Source organism: Colias croceus, chromosome 5, assembly GCF_905220415.1.
Source record: "Colias croceus chromosome 5, ilColCroc2.1".
NCBI classification, from domain to species: Eukaryota; Metazoa; Arthropoda; class Insecta; order Lepidoptera; family Pieridae; genus Colias; species Colias croceus.
The window spans coordinates 6,200,330-6,222,823 of record NC_059541.1 but is presented as its reverse complement, the minus strand read 5'-3'; the positions used below and the strand labels follow the sequence as shown (position 1 = coordinate 6,222,823).

At 34.6% G+C, this 22,494-nt stretch overlaps 1 protein-coding gene across 2 annotated transcripts; it reads right to left on the bottom strand.

The window, feature by feature from the left end:
* Positions 1–423: 423 nt before the first annotated feature.
* On the bottom strand, positions 424–22,034 carry LOC123691837. Of its 2 annotated transcripts, none has more exons than XM_045636417.1 (14): positions 22,002–22,034; positions 10,457–10,576; positions 6,743–6,881; positions 6,353–6,500; positions 6,156–6,260; positions 5,924–6,058; positions 5,504–5,705; positions 5,032–5,224; positions 4,479–4,730; positions 3,478–3,642; positions 2,793–2,959; positions 2,146–2,313; positions 1,712–1,903; positions 424–681 (listed from the first exon to the last, which is right to left on the bottom strand). In XM_045636417.1, exons 2-14 carry the CDS (start codon positions 10,518–10,520, stop codon positions 590–592), a joined length of 2,022 nt encoding a protein of 673 aa, XP_045492373.1. In that variant the 5' UTR covers positions 10,521–10,576; positions 22,002–22,034; the 3' UTR covers positions 424–589. The 2 variants fall into 2 exon arrangements, with proteins under 2 accessions (XP_045492373.1, XP_045492374.1); XM_045636418.1 differs by lacking the exon at positions 22,002–22,034 and adding an exon at positions 21,890–21,999.
* Positions 22,035–22,494: the final 460 nt, after the last annotated feature.

Below are 22,494 nucleotides of genomic sequence, written 5' to 3'. Positions count from 1 at the left end.
ATAGTTTACAAGGTTGTTCTATTAGGTCTAAGGTATCTCTCATATCTTAAACTGCCACGCTCGAGTATTGCAGAAAATTCCCCTATTCGCCTCCCTATCTATTTCTCATGGTACAAAATTTCATTCCCTATTTTATTCCCTTGGAAGTAGGATTTATCAAAATTATTTCTTAGCAATGCCTTCATCAACTGCATGCCAAAGTTCAGTCCGATCGGTCCTTTTAACAGCTGTTTTTAGAAAATCCGGCATGGCAAAATCCTTTACTTACATATATTTTGTAATAAACCTTTATTCATTGCCATTGTATATTTTGTAATTTTCAATGCTTTTAGTTTTAGTTACTACTTTAATACTAGGTACTAAGTAATGAATATAAATAGAAATCGTTAACATTGTTTGGGAATGAAAAAACAAAACACATTGTTTCGATCATATAATTTATTAAAATAAAAAAGACAAATGCATAAAAAATAAAGTTAGCAAGTCAAACTGATCGTATCAGAAATGCAAGGAAATAGTTGTAATATCACAACAGTGTACTTATAAAACATAGATCCAATTAAATTAAAAATGTTATTATGTAAATGACTTAATAGCGAAAGTGACCTTTCCGTGATCGCTCTTCATGGTAGACCCTCATGGGAGAGTACGTGCCGTTCGAAGCACCATTCGAGTTCAACCCTGTAAAAATAATGTCCATTACTTTCGCGCCCAGTATTGTATTGTTCGTAAATCTATAAAAGTAAAATGCAGATAAAAGATTAATTTTATGGTCGTGCTGTGGAGTGCAGAAGCCAAATTTTGCAGAGGATTGTGACCGGTGAAACATAATAATTAATATCAACCCTTTTTAATACCTTTTCCATCTAGTTGTCCATCCACAGTCCTTGCTAAGAAACGATAGTAATGAAAATAAAAATGTTTAATAACATAATATTAACCAATTGTAGTAAAGCTAAAGTAAAATTATGGTTATTTTACCCTATAATATTTAAAAGCACTGGGGAGCTATACGTCAAACAAAAACTTATACATTATGCAGGAGGTGGTAGAACGCGCGCTGTAATCGTAATACATAGCATAGGGCCGCTAGCATTAGCATGCTGTTGTGATCGCACACAAATAAACCCTGCTGTAAATGTAAAGTGCTGTCGTATGATGCAGAAGGTGGGCGTCACACACACGCACACATTCTGCAGTAAGTGTCGGGCGGCGCGGCGGCCAAAAGTATGAAAAGCTGCGGTTCGCACACACTCTTTGGAACAGTTGGTAAAGCTTTGCCGTATAGTTGAGTTGCGGTAATAACCTACACAATCCGCAGCAGCTAATAGACGGTGGTCCGTGTACAGTTGCGGTTCACGGTAGAACTCGCCTGTTAACAGTCGAGTTGTGATTCTCACTTTGCAGCAGCTAGTAGAGTACGACGATGCAGTAGAAGAGTCGTGGTTGTTACATTGTAGTAGCTGTTAGAGCTCGACCATTAATAGTAGAGCTCGACGATTAAGCAGAGTTGTAATTCTTACATTGCAGTAGCTGATATAGAGCTGGAGCTGGTAGAGCTCGAGGGTATTAGTAGAGCTGTGGTTCAATCATTGCTGTAGCTGGTAGAGCTCAATATTTAATAGAAGAGCTGTAGCTGGTAGAGCTCAACCTTTAATAGAAGAGCTGTAGCTGGTAGAGCTCGGCGGTGAAGTAGAGTTGTGCTTCTCACCTTGCAGCAGGTGCGTGGGCGGTGGAGCAGCGGGCGCGGCACAACGCGGTGCGAGCAGCAAGTGGTAGAGCGCGAGGTACACCACAGCGGCCAGTAGAGCCAGCACGCCGAGCGCGCGGTACACGTCCCGGCTAGAGTCTACGCTCTGCTCCAGGGATACCATGCCGCTTATTATCGCTCCAATGCATCGACCTACGCACGAAAATATGATTAGAATGATGTAAAGCGTTTTTAACGGTTACGAAATATTTTATAGAATCTCTAAATAAGATTTTCAATTTTTATGTTACGCATGTGATTTATTAAAAAAAGAAATTTTTATTCATTTAGAGCTTTATTACTTACATTAAAGTTATCAAAAATAAATAAATCAATGAATGAGATACTTTTTTTCAACACAATTAAAAAATAACAAAATTTATATAAATTTTTACCTAAACAGAAGTGTGCAATGACAGGCAGCGCTTGACCGGTTGTCGTGTATTTCCTCGGCACGAGGTGTCGGAAGTACAACACCGCAGTAACCCATACCAAGCTTAGGGTAAACACTTCGAATAGCTCGCTGATTACTATCACATTGTAGTCCGTACTGGACGCCAGGGCTGGAAACAAAAAATGAAGAATCTTAACAATTTATTCGTAACAGAAAAAAATGTGTCTAACTAAAGAAAAGTCGTTTTCTACATTAAATATAAGAAGAATTTCAATATATGAATATTAATTCGAAGTTAGTTATAGATACTCATTATCAGGTGATACCAAAGAAATCGTCACAGTGTGACCAGGATTTTAAATTATAATACACTAGCTGCTCCGCGCGGTTTCACTCCCGTAGCTCCACTCCTGTTACCCGTAGCGTGATGAAATATAGCCTATAACCTTCCTCGATAAATGGGCTATCTAACACCGAAAGAATTTTTCAAATCGGACCAGTAGTTCCCGAGATTAGTGCGTTCAAACAAACAAACAAACTCTTCAGCTTTATAATATTAGTATTATAATACATAGGCCAATTGGATGCAATATAATAGAAAAAAATTATAAAATAATTTTTTTCGCTCATTTTAGGAACACTACTCACCCGTGTATCTCAAACAATAGAAAGTAAATGCAGCAATAAACACATTGGAGTGTCCGATATAGTCAACAAGCGCCTCCGCCCAGCACAGAGCCGGTACAGCCGGCAGAGCACCCGCTGTTAACGTCAAACCTGCTAACAGGCTCGTGCTGTTCATTTTCACCATTGTCCTGTAATGAAAATAAATTATGTTGTTCTGGTATAAAATTTATAATTATTCATTATGGTTGTGTCACTCGTGGAAGGAGGAATTTTAAATGCATTAAAGATCTCGATTAATGTTAAAGGTAGGTAGTCTTCATCTGTGCTTTGTAAGACCTGTTTGATATTTTTAACAATTTCAAATTTCTACAATCGAATTATATAGTTTTAGAAATTACACAGGGCCAGGTTAAATATTAGTTTGAACGTAATAAGAATGTACTCCGATTTTACACAACTGCCTAATTGATGTAGGTAGTTGATAACAAATCACAGCAAGTCAACGACTATTAGCAAAGTGAGGGTAGTTGGGTCAAACTTCGTATAAACAACGTTTGAGAAGGAAAGCTAAAGGGAAGAAAGGATTCGGCATTTTATAGTATTCAACAGCTAAGCATGTTCAGACAGATAATAGTTATCATCCACAAAAATATTAAATCAAAAGTTACGTGAAACAACTAGGTAACAATACATAATAAATATTTACCACGGCAAGTAAGCGTCGATGCCGCTCCACAGCGTGCCCAGCAGCGCCACGACGGCGAACACCGCGGCGGTCTCGGCGCCGTACCGCCGCACCGCGCTCATCGGCATCGTCAGCACGCCCGTGGACGTGTGCCACCACCATTCCGGCGTTGATAGCGGCATGTGACTGGATTAAAAACATTTTTTTTTTAAAGAAAGAAATAAGAAATTGATTGCCAAAAACGCATTATAGGTATCTATACAAAATTTATCTTAAAATTAAATGAGGCAAATGGACACAGCTTCAGCAAAATGCTGCACAAAAACAGCGCTGATTATAGGCTGTACCAATTTAATTTTTTTGAAGTGAAAACTTCTTTAGCGGCGTTGGGTATAAAATCTTAAACTCGCGTCAGGACACGTGGCCTGATCGAAAAAGCGTAAGACGGATGTTTTTTTTAGCCCTTATATTCCATGCGTAACACGGATACCATTCCAAAATATCAAACATGCTGAACGTTAATAATCAAGTTTTCACTTCTGCCGGCACTCCCGGAGTGCAACCCGTCTTTTTTTTGTATTATTTTCTACACGAAATCGGAAAAAAAAATTATTGCCATCAATCATAAGTTATTTGATAACCTAGATCCCTTACTAAAAATATATCTAAAACGACATGTATCATGAAGTGCTTCACATAAGTGAATAGGTAGTCAAGCGATTTTCAGAACTTGAACTTTTCCCGATTTAATAACATTGCCATTTTATTTCCAAAGCCAGGTGGCGTTAGAAAAATAGTCTAGTAACTAGTTCTTTAAAATGTTCACGTGCTTTATTACCATGTAATTTGATTATTTGACTAATAGGATTAGTTATGTAATAAAAAGACTATATTTTCCATATTCTCATGGACAACAGCTACAGTATTCATGTGTATGAAGTCCATAATATTTCGCCATCTACTTATCTTAAAAAAAAAGAATGTATGATGAGTTGTTATTAACACACGTAGAAAGAACTAACCTGTCAACAATCAGTATAAGAGCGCCAATCAACATAAACATGGCGTGCAACAAGAACGGCACTAGAAACGGTGTTTCAGGCATATTATCCGCAGCTAGACCAGCTAAGGGCGGGAATATCGCCAGGCCAAGTGTTCCGAATGCTAATTGCCGCCCTACGTCACCGCGGCCTAATGATGTCTCTCGGGTGGCTATTACACACGCAGCGCTTAGTAGAGCTAGAGCCGCGGTTGGCCATATGTCTGCGAACAGTCTGTGGAATAATTTTTAATTTTAATATGTATGGTAGGTTAGTAAACTTTTTAGAAAATATATAGGTTGGAGTTGATTAAAAGCGTTTATAAAAATGATAAAAAATAAATAATCTTGTAAGTGCCTATATGTTTTAATGTATTAAGGTGAAAGGTCTTTATGACGAACATTTATAAATTTAAAACAAATCTATTAAAGATTAATTTTAAAAAATATTTTGTACAACAAAAATACAATAAGAAAAAAAATAATAAAATCGGGTTAGAAAATTAGTTAATTCTTTTTTTCTTTTTATAAAGTACCGTATAACAAAATAGCTCCAGAACGTATACGCGGGGTCACCAATCACGAGCCTGCACTCCGCGTCCGCGAGGACACCGTCGGGCTCATCATACGGATCCAACACTTCGCAACGCACTGCTGGCGTACATTCACCGCCATCTCGATTTATTTCTTCAATTTTTTCGGGTGGCACGATACATTTTGATGGACCACCTAAAGATTTAAGAAACACTTGTAGTTGAAATGAATAAAAAATGTTGTCTGAAAGTTTGTATGTGGAAATTCGAAACATTTATGTGCTTGAATCATTAGAAACTCTTCGCATAGAGAAATTTCTTTTCATACGCTATTTATTATTATTCAAAGTAAACTTAACGCAAAAGTGTAGACACGCAGTAATTAATAAATATTGCCGTTCATAAAATGGTTTTGTAATTCCTTACATACCCAACTATTCAGCAAAAGTTTATTAATAGCATTTCCAACACTCACTTGTTTTATAAGTACACCAATTGCTTTCATCTGTCGAGTTATCATCAGGCAATTCTGGAGCTAAAAGGGAAAGAGGAACTCGCATTCTCTTCGCATGTTGCATATAAACGAGACATTGTCCATTGTAACACAAATGTGGTGGGTTGATTTCGAAATCGGTTTCATCTTCTGGGTCCTCCGATAATGAACCGTTTGTGGTTGTCTAAAATGTAAGGGTTATTCAGATTATAGAGTGGAGAACCAAATTTATCATTAGGAGCGAAAGCAAAAATAAACAAATAAAATAAAGCTAAATTTAATTTTTATTCGATACATTTGATTAAAGAAGTGGCAATATTGGATTGACTGTTAAATCTATGCAAAATAAATTATCTATTAGCAGTTTAATAATTATATATAAAATAAAGAATCTCCACTGACCGTTGCATTAAAAACGCTGTTATAAAGTGGCCTAAGTGTGGTGGTCGTTGGAATCGTCTTAAAGGGTTGCATAACCCAAGTCATATTTTCGTCTGCGCACCCGTATTCACACGCACCGACCGCTAGCACTCCTGACTGCATAAATTATACACGAAATAAGTAAACAATTCATTATAACGCGACCTCTAATGAACAATTAATGGCATAATTACCCGTTTGGTACTTAGCATACCTTTTCTCCGTCCCATCTATTACATCTCATGCCCTCGGTACAAACTTCTTGCATCACTTTACCACCATCAGCGTCGCACATGAATAAAACGCGTGGTCTTCTAGCCTAAATAAAAATAAAGTGGGTTTGTAATAAAAAAAAAATATCTCTACTAAATTCTTTGAAAAAAGTGCATTCTCTCAAAATTTGGCACGTACTTCATGTCTTTCCGTGTAGGGTACAGTGAGTAACAATGTATAGAACAAGGCACTAAGAATAAGGCACAGGGCAGTAACAATCCTCAAAAGCTTTCCGGAGCCGCTGGGACCAGTCCCACCTCCTGTAGAACCTCGACCGACTGACAATCTGTGAAAAATATAAAACCACTTTTATAATAGACATGTATAATTTTCCCACGTGTATTTTTCAAATGCAATATGTAAAAATTTAATATCATAAAAGTTATTTTAGCATCTTTTATCTTTTCCGACCTTGTTTTTAAAGACCTAACTAATCGATAAATATATTTACTTTCAAAATAATAACTTAACCTTCAATATTCCTTAAAACCGATTAAAATGTAAACCAAAGTCGGTACTTATACTAACTTATCAATAAGTGGACCCAAGAGAGCTGGCCCCAATAACGCGATGCATGGCGTGACTGCAGATATGAGGCGCGCTTCCCCTCGGTCCAGGCCTACAGATAGCATGTGTAGGGGGAGGAAAGGGTAGATACATCCTATGCCTGTAAAACAATATTTTTAGGTAATTAATTTAAATTTTTAATAGATTGCTAAAAAATCCTAGTTTTTTATGGGTCAGCAATTCTAGACAAGCCCAGACCTATACAGTGTACAGTTTAGATATATAAAAATGATTTATTTTCGATCGCGGTATGTAGTATGTACTTACGTATGTGCTAAGTATTTCTATTTTGTACTGTCGGGACTGTGATCACGATCATTATGTTATGTACTTACAAGTATCTTACTACAATAAGTAAAAGGGAGTATTTTTTTAAACTTATGTATTACCTATACAAAACTACCATACCTACTATATATTATCATATTTTTGTTACCTAGGTAGGCATTACCAATTATGATACTAAAAAAATTAAATAGAGGTTAGAGCATCATAAAATATATCGCGGGTCTCAAACCATAGGGGCGTATATGCAAAAATGCGATTTTTCGTTTTTAATGCCATTGGATTCTACTTTAAGCAATACATAACCTCAATTTTTCTTATAATTTAATACCGATTACTTTTTGTATAAAATGCAAAATATTATTTGCCGTAAGCTAGACAGTCTACAATTATTGTTAGGCCATATAGCCGTATAATAGACGTAAGAGCAATATTATTGCTTATTGAGGCAGTTTTGACGTGCCTTATAGACGTATGCACATACGACTGTTTGTTTTATTTTAACCTGAAATCATTGTGTCGAGCTATATAGACGTATGCACATACGACCATCAATGTCAACATGATCCTGGAGATATTTAGTCATCACTGCGGACGTATGCACATACGTCTACATATTTTAGTATTGCTGTCTCCAGATTTCGTCACTAGGAGGACGTCACAGAGCAAGTTGGTGAACGTATCGTCATGTCAACAACACGGAAACACGATCATTCTGCAGTGAGATGCCAAAGCGAGTTGATGTAATTCTAATGCGTGGAATAACTTTAGTGAATTTACTATATATATATATCTATATCTTAATATATATAAATCTCGTGTCACAATGTTTGTCTTCAATGGACTCCTAAACCACTTAACCGATTATAATAAAATTCGCACACCATGTGCAGTTCGATCCAACTTGAGAGACAGGATAGTTTAAATTTCAAATCGTTTTAGAGAAAGCGGGCGAAGCCGCGGGTGGTAAGCTAGTTATTTTATAAAGAACATTGCATGGAGAATAATAAGGTTAAGATTTTCACATCCCGAGGATAGACCAATGTTGGTGTCATAAGTTTGAGCAGTTACCCGAAGAAGAACAGAAAGAAAAACAGGAGGAGTATAATGAAGAACATGTTAATAGGAAAGAATATGCCAAAGAAGAAGACAAATTAAAGGCAATGGTTGACTCTACTCTTCTTTTCTGTACCTGTATTTGATTTCGAAGCAGTATTATACTGTCCATTAGTTTTGGGTAAACCTATCTTTTATAAAAGAAAATTGGGCTTTATGAATTTCACAATACATAATGCAGTGAGCAAACAGGGCTACTGTTAATTTTGGCCAGAGTACGAGAGAAACAGAGGGGCAAATGAAGTCTCAACATGTTTGTATACTTATATCACCAAGCTTACCAATGTGGAACACCTGATTCTTTGCTGCCCAGGACAAAATCGAAATTGAGTGGTAGCTTCAATGCTTAAGATATGTAATGATGTCTCCAGCAAATCATGTAAAAATTATGTTATCAATTTGGCCGGTATATTTTTTTTATGTAAGTACACCGATTACTCCGAGGTTTCTGGACCGATCTATGTGATTATTTTTTGTTTGATGCGTAATGGTGTCGAATTGGTCTCATAAAAAATTTATTCGGATAGGCCTAGCAGTTTTTATTTAATGAGCATTTTTGTCTGATTTCGATGACTTAATTGAAATCTAGCAAGTAACTTTGATACACTTCCCGGTAACCGATTAAGCTGAAATTTTGTATACGTATGTAAATTGGATAACGATGAAACATTATCATGACATAGAGCTGATTTGATGATGGAATCGGAAGGTGGCCATAGGAACTCAGTAATATATTGACTCAACTTTATCGAGTTTGGGCTCGTTTGATTCGTGTTGAAAAATACACTAGTTAAAAAGTATTAAATAAAAATAACTACGTTAAAAACAACTGACTTCAATAACGGAAAAGTAAAAAAATAAATAAATCTGATATTATTAATTACTACATATTATTTAGATGTGCTAGTTATTTATTAAATAGCTTTGAAGTCGGTGCCAAGCACTAAGCACTTAGTATCAAACCTATTTAGTAAAAAGCACATCTAAATAATATGTTAAAATTAATAACATCAAATCTTTTTTTTTTATTTTTTACTTTTCCGTTACATATTGAAGTCGGTTGTTTTTAACGTAGTTAAAAATGTTTGTGACTTTAGTCATTTAAAGTAGGTACCTAAGTAACTATGTTCAGATTTATAAATAAACTTAATTTTTTTATATGCTTATTTTTATTTTCACACAGAAAATATTGTGTAACTAGTTAATTACTTCCATTTGTTTTTTTTTTGTCTAGATTGTAGAATAAAACTGGTTTATACCTCTACTTTGAATTCAAACGCCTCTCAATATAAATGCCAAGCCAAACAGGCGTAAGAATTTTAAAAACCGCGTAAATAACGTTAATTTCGATGGGTTCTCATTCCTAAATTACAATATTTTGAGTTACCGACTAGGTAAAAATAAATATAAGTATAAATATTAATAATTTAAGGAGAAGGATTTTACGTCCATAAATTCCATACATTTATGGGGGAAATTTGACGGAGTTTTGCCGTCTATTCGTCATGGCAAATAGACGTATCAGCTAAAAACTAGTGTTACAGAGGGAATATCTTAAAACCAAGCATTCCATATTAACTGCAGTGTAAATATATAGCTACATGCAAAAACACAACAAGGTGGCTCAATCACAAAAAAAGTTATTAAGTTTTTTGTCTCTCCTGAAAAGTAGGGGTTTTGTGGATACGCCCCTATGGTTTGAGACCCGCGATATATTTCTCCACTTGAAAAAAATGATCAAAAAATATACATATAAGTACTTGAATGATGACTTCATATATATTTACTTTTATGAATCTAGCTAGAATGAATGTGATATACCTAAATCATCCTACATTGGAGAATGACATACTTATTTATAACTTAGCCTATACATCATTGAAGGTATGGCAAATGTATCGTTTAACTCAAACCAGTTTTGCATATGCGACTAATATTAAAGGCAAGCATCTGCGCACAATATACGGGTATTTTATATAGACGATCGTGTTCCCGATTGTGCTGTACGGGGCCGGAGATCGAGGTGAATGGTCCCTAAATCATTCGTTACCATTGGCGACCGACGCGACGTTCCTTAGAAGGAAGCTTGCAACACTGCTCGAGAGTCGAGACTGTAGACACTATGAAATCGGCGAACATCTCCAAAGAACTAGTTTTTGTTATACTCTCTCGATTTATATGTAGGAAACGTTTTGACTTTGCAACATCGATGTCATTTATTTTATAGAGCGTCCGTTATTATATAGCCCGTTAGCGATAAGAAAAAACACTGACCTGCTAAGAAGCAAAAGAGCACGCATTTTAAAGTTATCAAGTTTCTGTTCACAAAGGATCCCATCTTGGCGTTTTCTGTTCTTGTGGAATTAAATGGAATTTTACTTTAACATCTTGCACCTGGAAACAAAAATAACAAAGCATTACACACAAATTGGATAACATCTTCAATCGAATTTAATGCAATTTTTTGTTATAGGGTTTTTAACGAGGCCACGGTCGTGTATTTGTACGCCCACATATGACACCAGTTTATTATAGACGCACAGAATACATAATAGTAGCTAAACGCTAATAGACGTTTACAATGAACGTTAATTTTAAAATAGTTACGCGAAATGACGTGATCCTCTATTACTGTGATCTCATCCCTAGCCATTGTGACACAATTAACTACCCATTAAAATTGAATTGTTTGAATTATTCCGTTATTAGCAACATTAAATTAACAATTTTTTATATGTAGGAAAGTAGTTATAATATGAGTATACCTGTTTTATAATGTCTAGTAAAAACATGAAGATTGAAATCTATAATTTACAACTATTGATAATTGACCTCATTCTGGTAGTTTTAATGCCCACAAACTATTTCCATGAACTATAAATTCCACCACTCTCTAATAACACATCACGATACATGCACATTTATGTTATTTTTGCTATATATGTATTTGTATTGAAATGTTTATTTTTTTCATAATAGGAAGTATTCACAATGTCTTATGTGTTCTGATACTTCCTCCATAAAACGATGCCTGAAATTTAAGAAGATCGTGAAAATTTTGAAAATATTAGCCCCTTCCCCTTGTAAAATTTTCCTACTTCTAGGTACTTACTTAGATACGTAAATATTTTTCAAGGTATTATGTAGGTATATAATATTATCCTGTATTAATTTTTATATTAAATTACCTAAAGTTAATCGCCAAATGTGTTGCTGAACTCGAAAACGGCAATTTTTTTCACGTGATTGGTTGATTATGGAGAGAAAAAAGGGACAACTTCAGTTGAAATAGAGATATTATGTAGATATTAAAAAATTACATTGCATATAAGTACATTTTATTGAACTGCAACTTCTTTAGATGGGTTGGAATAAAGTTTCAAGGTCGCGTCATGGCAATGCCGTTACGTCATGGAGTAAGGCGACGATATTGTTATATCTTTGGATCTTGCCAAATAAGTTCCACTTCAGACACGTGTTTTCGGCACACATGATCTTTTTTTAGTCTGTATTTATTATCGATATCAATGGACATATACTTATAGGTATACCTACGTTGTATAATGTATTTGGTACAATTACTTTTTGTTTTGTTGATTTCAAACTCGACGCCTTCGTTTCTTGCAATAAATTATGACTAATGGGGTCAGGTTAGAGACTTATTTATAGAATTGTTTGACAAAAAATCGAATGCTCATACGTAACGTAGGTATACAATTACGAAACATTTTCAACACATGTCTTTGTACTGTCGTAAGTACCTAGTTAAAAGTGGTGGGATTAAGAAAATAATACAGAAATGTTTGTAACGTTTTCCATATGTATGAGAATTGAGAAGTAAAATTTTATGTTGTATGCAAATATTATTTAAAAAATCGCTCTCAATTGGTTCTAAGTTCTAACCTATATAGGAGTATATAGGAGTTGTCAATGCGCACTTTTGACATCATGCGCTTGGCGCCTACGGATGATTCAAGGATTCTGATTCATTTATAATAATAATTTAACACTGTTTCATTCATTTTACATATAAGTATAGTATAAACAATATAGGTACCTAAGAACAGATTAGATTTTTCACTCAAGATTGATCATTAAATACTTTGAAATAACAAACCAAGACAGGCAAAATAGGTTGTCATTTCACATTTTATTAATTAAACACGCATTAATAACCAATGTTGTAAAGAAAACAAAATATTTAAGTACTACAATAATACTTTAGATAATATAGATCATAAACAATTGGCACAAGAGCTATATTTAGTTTCATAAATATACGAATTCATTAATTTTATTCAAATTAACATGCTTTCAAACATAGATAACCCTATAGAAGTTCAAGAAGCTTCAATTTAGTAGCTGACAATGTTATGTTGGGATTGGGAGTGTGATGTCGTCACCGCTATAAACGGCGAAGGTCTGTCGACATGCGTGACCGGCGACGCTTCGTTACAAGCCTGAGGGCAGGCCACACATTTTGTATCACGTCACCGTATTACATTTACAAAATAAAGGGAACACAACACAATTTTTGCTCCAATATTGGCAATACATTTGAATACATTCAAAGCATGAAATAATGTTTTAGTAGACTAGGTTTTCGCCCGCGGCTTCGCCCGCGCAGTCAAAGAAAAACCCGCATAGTTCCCGTTCCCGTGGGATTTCTGGGATTGCGTCATTTTCCCGGGATAAAAAGTAGCCTATGTCCTTTCTCGGGTATCAAAATATCTCCATACCAAATTTCATGAAAATTGGTTCAGTAGTTTAGGCGTGATTGAGTACAGAGTTACTTTCGCATTTACCTATAATATTAGTATGGATTCTTAACATAGGTATTAAAATCGAAATATTAGATGGAATGTATAATTTATTAAATAGGGTAGATCGGTAGCCTCAAGTTTGGTCATTGGTGTGTGGCTGGCCGAATTAACTCTTAAAATCATAGAATTCACAGAAAATAAATCATAATATTTACACGACGCGGACGTCACAGAATAATAACGACGTTCCACTCTAATAACATATTGTATCATCATAATCTTTTAGTCAAAATAATCTTATATTTGTCCCGTGTCCGCAATATAATATCTTTCAATATTAGATAATAAATAAGTGTATTCTAACTTGGTTCCACTAAGCTAAAGAAATATAGAGTAGATACATAATATGTACCACCTACTAAGTATGTACTACTGAGGAAGTTGAAGATGAACATTTTATATAATTTCAAGCTATTGTTCGTAGTAAAATACTCAACGTAAGCACTACTTCGATAACACCCGTATAAAGTTACGTATTGCAACAGAAAAAGCTGCAAGCAACAAATATATTTTGTAGGTAGGTACTCTTGTTTTTTCCATTCTACCTAGGTAGGTACTTGCCAACGTAACTTTATCATAAATTAATATCTAAATTCATTATTTACGTCCGAACCAATTTGATAGGTACCTACTTATATTATATGTACCTAGATTCGTTCTTAAGAAACTACATAAATACTAATTCATTGTATGTAATAACTAATATGTAGTTCATTGAGGTAGGTATATACCGAGTTCCGACTGAGAATAATTTAGATACTGAAAAGACTCAAAGAATGACAAAGTCTGAACTTTAATTAATGACTTGTAGTTAATACTGAACTTCCGCTGAGCAGTGAGTTCAGAAATGTCGGGAAACCATATTAGCTTGACTAACATACTTACCTACTGTATATTATTATAATTAAGGCAAAATAATTATTAAGTAATCAATATTTTATATTATATGTATAATATAATATCGACGGTTTTAACTTACATGCAACTAACATGAGAAAGTAAAAATTAAAATTAAATTAGTTGTTAATTAATTAATTACTTACTATTAATTGCAGCAGGCTTATGGTGGCAGAGGTTGTTTTTGTAAGTTCATGATATTGAAATCAGCTTATAAAAAATTGTTTCATCTAAGTAATTATAACAGATGAGGGTATATTTTTCTAATGATTAAGTGACATCACATGTGATCGAAATTTTTATTCTTCGATATGCCGGTGTCCTCGTGATGCGCAGATAAATTGAAAAATAAATCATTTATTTTCTGCACGCTCGCCTAGTTTCGAACCCCCGACTTATCGATTAGTCGACCTCACCGTCACAGGGAAGTATAATGTCACAAAGGATGTTCTCAATTCGGATTTTTTTGGGTATCGGTTTTCAATCAATTCAATTTTTAATTTTTGTGTTCGATACTTGATATGTAATTGTTGTCTTTTGGCTAATTTTACCATATTAGGTAGGTACTTAAGTGCAAGCGGAGCATTCTGAATAAATTAGAAAAAATGACACCCTACAACAGTTTCGTGACATTTTTAGATAACCTTCATATTCCATTATGGATAGATATATAAAATACTACGTAGGTACCTATACTTATTTAAGGTTAACTACAATGTCTAAAATTTATATTTAATTGAATGTAAAAATTATAAATCTATGCTTTAATTAAATTTTACTCGGTAAACGTTTATCAATGTCTTACTAGTTACTACTGTACAGTGTACCTACTATAATGTATTGTATGGAATATATTTGTAGAAATTAGTACTATTTTATTTGATATATTATTATAACATACCTACCTGTGTACCTACCTACAAGAAATGTAAGGTCTACCATCTACTTTTTTACATCGATAAGGAGAGCAAGTCGCGTCACGGTGCAAGCAACTGGGTCAGTAATGGTGACGCATTTCATTTACTCCGTTTCTGTTTTCTATGTAATGATTCCAAACTACCAACAACGAAAAGAGAGTAAATACTAACACAGAACCAGATGCCTTTGGCGGCCGTGGACTGATTTCGTTACAAAAAGCAAACCTAATTAGATCAATCATACAATAAGTTATTTGAAAGTAAATTTAAATATGTATGTATATATAAAATTAATGTAATATTATCGGTACAAGTAATAAAATATGTAATTATCAATTCAATAATACCATTCATGATTGCAATGATGTCGTAACTATAAAAAGTCAATGAACGTTGTGCGTTGTTGGTCAAAAGACATCTTGCATTTTTTCAATGAATGTCATGATTAAGGAGATTTTTAATTACTATAGACATAAAGTTCAGTTGTAAGTATACTTTTACTTTTTACGCTATAGTGAATTATAATTTCATTTCGTGAAAATTACTTCACGACTGTCGTGAAATAACATGGTCAATTTTAAAGAAGTTTATGATGATAATAGATATATATTAGGTATAACATTACCTACATATTATGAAGATCGAAGATAAAGGTGACAAATGATAATCCGCTGCCATATTTTGTGACTGTAAACTATGTTGAAGAATCCCATGTCTGCCTTATAGATGTATAATCCTAAGCTGACCGCAGTCGCTGTAGGATCACCCTACTGAAAAATTGCTTAGGAACATGAGTAAGTATCTACGCATACAATCTGCTTTTCTAAACTGAATTATGTTGAATAATATAAGGACTCTAAAGACGAAAAAGTAATAATTACTAAGCATCTGAATACAGATTCAGTTGATGTACTTACATACATTTCAAGACTCTGTTTTCACGGGAAGTAAATAGGTACTGTAGGTTTTGATTCCCTTATAAGTTGGCTATTTCTTCTGATTGCCTTGACATATAAGATTGATTTTATATACTGAATAGGCATTTATTACGCCAGCATCCTCCATCCTAGACCACGCTTGTCGTTTTTTCATTCCGACATTTCCGATGTTACAAATGCTTGCCTAATGCCTAATCCTGAGTAAAAAAAAAAAAAACAAATAGCTTAGAAGTAACTATTATACTAGACCTGAGTTTTTGATGTGAATATTAATTTAATACACGTAGAAAGGCGATCATGAGTAGGTAAAGGTGTTGTAGCCTGTAGGTTTCCCATATTATAATGATGTTCATTATCATCATTATCTTCATCATTTATTTATTTATTTATTTATTTACTCTTTATTGTACTTACAAAAGTCTTATAAAATAAAAATACAACAAAACCATTCAAAATGTACAAATGGCGGCCTTATGGCTCAAAGCCATCTCTGCCAGGCAACCTTCAGGCAAAGGACAAATCAAAACTTTAGGTACCTAGCCAATTAGTAATTTTGCATTTGACAACAAAAATAAAAAATAAAATAAAACTATATTTAAATAAAATAAATCATAATACACAAAACACTATGTTTACATAAATACAATACATATATACATAAACATACTAAATAAATATTCATATATGTACATAGATACATTTTAAATATATTATATACATAAACAACAAACATACTATACATAGACAGTACTTATATAGATAGATAGTAGTCTTTCAGCATCTTTTTAAACGATCGTAACGTCTGGGCGCGTCGAATCGTTTCCGGAAGGGCATTCCATAAACGGATTGCGGACACCGTAAACGATGTACCGTATAATTTAGTGCCATGCACAGGGAAACGAAGAAGAAAGTTATTAGAGGATCGTAGGTTATAGGACTCGGAAGCAAGGTAATGGAAATTGGATTTCAAGTAGCTAGGAGTATGTGGATTAAAAAGAATGGAATACAGGAGGTGGAGAGTGTGAGCATTCCGACGCAATCGGATTGGTTGGACGATATCGGAAGGCCAAATATAAACCTGATGCAGAAATTTTGCAATCGCTCAAGTCTATTGAGTTGGTCTTCGCTCAGGTTCGTGTAACAAGAGTCCGCGTAGTCTAATAGGGGAAGGAGAAGGGATTGAGCAAGCATAACCTTAGTGGGTATAGGCAAGAAGTGACTTAACCGCTTTAAAGAGCTTGCAGCTCCGAACACTCTTTTGCTAACAGTTTTAACATGTGGCACCCAAGAAAGAACCTCATCAAAAGTTATGCCAAGATTTTTTACATTTGAACTATAAGGTATGACAATTCCATCCAATTGTACGGGGGGTAAATCGGACCAGCTAATTTTTGAGCGATGATGCGGGCTTCCAATTATAATAACCTGGCTTTTATTAGGGTTGATCTGTAGGCCAAAAAGTGTACTCCAATTACTTATTGAAGCTAAATCAGCATTTGTCACTCTTATAGCCTCCGGTAGAGACCCTGCATCTGAATGGGTGTAAATTTGAAGATCATCTGCATACATATGGTAGAGAGACGTTATATGAGGAGTCAAGGAATTTATAAAAATGGCAAAGAGAAGTGGGGACAACACGCCACCCTGAGGTACTCCAGCAACGATATTACACCACGATGAAAATTTATCATCATACATAACACGCTGCCGACGACCAGTCAGGTAACTACGAAACCAATCAATTGCCGTAGGAGAGATATTAATAGACTTGAGCAGACTCAGCAGGATTTCAAAGTCAACAGAGTTAAAAGCATGACTGAAGTCCAATAAAGTTAATACAGTGAGTTGCTGCTTGTCCATACTTAAGCGAATATCGTCGGCGACTTTGACTAAGGCAGTTACCGTGCTATGACCAGGACGGAAACCGGATTGGTATGGGCTAAGGATATTGTTACCGTACAAGAACTGGCTTAACTGCTTATGAGCTAAGCGTTCCAGTACTTTGGACAGGAAAGGTAGGATGGAAATGGGACGATACTCATTGAAGGATGACGGATTAATCTTTTTAGGTAAAGGGATAACATGAGCATCTTTCCAAATGGTAGGGAAGCTGTGGGATGAAATTGAAAAATTCAGGATGTGAGTAATGATCGGAACAATGATATCAAGGATAGGAATGATCATATTACGGCAAATGGAGTCGGTGCCAACGGCCTTCGAAGATATAGACAAGATAATCTTTTTAACATCAGCTACGGCGAATTGAGTGAAAGTAAACGGGGGATAGTTAGGAGTTGGAAGGCTAGAAATATGATTTATACTTATTTGGTTATTGAAATTAGGGATGGAGTTATATGAACAAAAGAAACTGTTAAGATTATTAAGGTTAAGGTCGGGTGGAAGCTGATGAGTGTTATTTTTCCCAACTCCTAATGATTTGAGAAATTTCCAGATATGTTGGGGGTCGCCGTTTTCGACCGAATCATAGATATGGCGTCGTTGTGCATCTCTACACATAGTGTTGCAGTGATTTCGAATATTCTTGTATTTTTCACGATTTGCATCAGATTTGCAGGATCTGAATTTAGCTTTAGCGCGATTCTTCTTCTTCATCAAAAGTCTGATTTCGGGAGTTAACCAAGGTGAAGGCGCGTGCTTTAATTTTACTGGTCTTAGTGGTGCATGCCTATCATATAGCTGAGTTATTAGGAAATTAAAGCCTTGCACCTTGTCATCAATCGATTCAGCATTTATGACAGACAACCAATTAATATTGCGGGCATCATCACAAAGTCGCTCTATGTCTACACCACCAAAGTTACGACGCAGAACGGTTACTTTCTTAACACGGGGCATCTGGATATTATAGGAGAGAAAAATAACAACATCATCAACCCATACGGAACGTATATGGGTTGATAACTTGATGATGAAGATAATGATGATATTGAACATCATTATATGGGAAACTGGCTTCATATGAGGGTACAGACCATAATCCACCACGCTGGCCAAGTGCAGGTTGGCGGATGACACATGTCATCGAACTTTTGATTCTTCGACATGACGGTTTCCTCACGATGTTTTCCTTCACCGTTCGAGCAGTGGTGATATGTTACAACATGCGCAGATAAATTGAAAAATCAATTTATTTTCTGCGCGCTCGCCTGGTCTCGAACCTCGGACTTATCGATTCGAAGTCCGAGGTCTCGCCACTGAGCAGGCTGTAACTTGTAGGTTTAAAATTACTAAAAATATTTTTTTAGGTTTTTATTTCCTTGCGAATGTCGAAATTTGTGAAAATTTGCAGCATAAACTGCTGTGCTGCTGTGTATCGTTTGGCCTATAAATTTGATTTTTTCACGGCTTCAAGGCACCGTAGACACGTAATTAGTATAAATTTCAGCTTGATATCTACTAGCGTTCCTGAGATCCTATGAGAGTTCCGTTTTTTACCTTTTAGGTTGGGATCCCTAGAAAATATAGTATACCTATCCCCAACCTATCCAACATTTAAAATTAAAATTACCGTAATTATTGAAAAAGAATATTCCACAAAGTTAATTCATAATATTATCAAACGAAAGATTACACTAAAACAATTAACGAGGTCGATACCGGCTTGAATTTTGAGGGCTTCCTTCCAAATTGAATGAATGCAACGATAGGTTTTGAATCCGTATAAAAACCTGGACGAAATGTTGAGATTGAAATGTTTATTTGAAAAATGGTAAGCAATATTTATTTAAGATAATAAAACATATACTATGTTAAACCAGAGTACCTATCAATGATTGATGGCATTGGCAAAGGAAATTGAGACAATGCAAGAAAGAATGTCAGTGTTATCGGTTCTCTTAGGGTAAATTATTGTTGATTCCGTGTTGATTCACTACGTATAATAGGCATTGCGTTGCAAACAATGAATTCACGATAAGACACGCTCTCTATATGAATGACTTATTGCTTCTGATATCGTTAATGATTTGTGTTCGATGAATAAAAGTATTTATTTAATCTGATTTATTCAAAAGGAAGTTTTTTGTTCAGGATTTAAAATAACCGGAAAATATTGTTAGTTTAAAAAAATAGGTAGTTTATCAGTTTTCCACTTCCAGTTCGATCAAAACTTTGAGGTATGGGCGTAGATGTTTGTATATTAAGCACCTAAGTGAAACAACTAAAGTTTTTGTCCATGTGAAGTTTGTTGCACTTCCACGCTTAAACTAGCTAGTGACTAGTTAGCTATCTAAAAAAAAATGTTGAACTTCTGTTTACAGATCATAGATAATGGGTTGAAATTAACCCATGTTATACAGTTTTTATTTTGAAGTGCTATTTATGAACTAGGTTAGATAGGTAGATTAGAGTGGTAATATTCAACATCGGTAAAATAAATTACATCCAAAGACAAAATCACACTTACCTACTACTAGTTACTTGGTAGGTAGGTATAGTTATAGTATTTGCAGGCCGAGTTTCATTCGATCTTTGTGCGGGATTAAATTTCATATCCAGGATGTTTTGGATATGAACGGAAGTCAGTGTAAAGAACAACCAAAGTCGGCAATGAACAATCGATTCAAGTCATAATAATTATTATTAATTATAACTAGCCCTATCTAATTTTGAGGTGGACAAAGCCCCAGTAGATTTATTATTAAAAAAATAAATACCTACCTAAGTAGGTAACTACCTATTTTATAATCATAAAATATTAAGCTCGGTATTATATTAAGCTCGGCTATAGCGGTAAGGTAAGATTTTGCAAGCAAGGATAGTGAAGAGAAATAACTAACATTCGTATAATTGGAGGTCGCCGACGGCGGAACCGGTTCTCTGTCCCAAACATGATAGCATGACGTCATTCATGACATCATTTTATCCATGCTGCTTATTATATGACACAATAATGAAAATATCCATGCCAATATTATTTTGGTCAAAATCTGTTTAGCTCTGAAAGTGAAACTTTTAGCAATAGCCGATGAACACATTATTCCTGATTATCACCGTACACAATACATATATGTATAATATGTATAGCTGGACACTGTTGTTTATTCCAACGTTTCTCGGACTCGGACGGAGTCTGGACAAGCATTTGGGTAGGTAGGTATTTCATTTATGGTGATTGGTGGGTAATCTTTCAGCTTTGATTTTTACCCGTTACTTCATGGGTTGCATCAAGCATGATCCTATACCTAGTAAGTACCTAATTCATTCCTATATTACCTACTTTAAATTACACTTCAGAAAAAATTCCCGAAAATAGCATCCATTATTTTTAAATCTTTATACCTATGTAATTTTGTTACCTCCATGAAGGTTTCGTACCTAGTTCACACCGGTGACCACACCGGTGACCATACAGGTGACAATATTATGTGTAGTTATTTTTCGTAAGTAAGTAAGTTCAATTAAAACTTATGAGTTGACATTCAAAGGTGCGGCCGCGGCAGCTATTGTAGAAAACATTATACCTAAGCATAAAGTTCCACATTGAGGTCACATGGCACACCCAGATGGTCGCCACCCACTACCCTCATTTACAGGAGGGCCACCCTTAAAAGCTAGTAATGTTTGTGAAAGCGACAGCTGCTAAGCACCTTGCGATCAAATTTGCATAAAATTTATATTGTCAACAGTAAATTACGAAATACCAGCATCGGTCATTCATCAAAATCGACAAAAATTTATTTCATATTAGGTAACTATAGGTATTATTGTATCAAATATTTTTTTATAAAAAATCTTTTACTAAGTAGGTACCTAGTTACCCACCCACTGCTGAATCAATTGAATCATACTGATAAAATTAGGAAACAGATAATTTACTTTAGTCTTTATAAGTACTTTGAAAAGTATGGGCTTGGGCTCTTTAGTTGTTTACATCTAAGATTTTTGTAATTTTTGTCCACCCGCAAATTTATTCGCAACGCACACGCAAAGGTCTAAATTAAACATAACACAATATTATGACTATGTACTTACCTACCTGATCAAATATTGTTTGAAAATTGTGAAAATTTTATATTCGGTTAATTGTATGTACCTACTTGAAAAAGTAGGTAGGTACATACATAATATTATGTAAATTAAATATTTATGATAATGAAATATAATACATACCAAGTAAAAATAAAAAGTAGATAACTAGTCTATTTAATGTTCACACATTTTAAACATAATATTATTCATAAAAAATAACATTCAATAAATAAAAAAAAAACACTAAACGTACGTCCACATCACGGCACAATGCGCAATAAACTGAAACTTAAACTAAAAGTCGTAAGTCGACAAGTCGTTATAAACCGTATTATAAACATAACGGTACGTGAACAGGGGATCGGCCGGTATCGAACGATATATTATTATTAATTTACTTTGGTTTTATATTTTATATACCTACGTATTATAAAGTAGTAGAAACATGTTCTATTGATAAACTCATAACCAACTCATAACTAATAAATTATCAGCATCAGAGGAGAACATTGTGCTTATTTTTACATAATTATCATTCACCGTTAAAAAGTCTTCACGACCCACAAATTATATGATTGTGCAGTACCTCCTTACCGATATTACCGAATAAACATTAAATTAATAATATTTCTATTCCATAACTATTTGCAGCGGGATGATAAACCCGCCAAAATTTATTGCATTTTTGCGTAGACAGTAGACTTAAAAGCATAAACAAAATTCGCAATGACAAAATGTCATATATT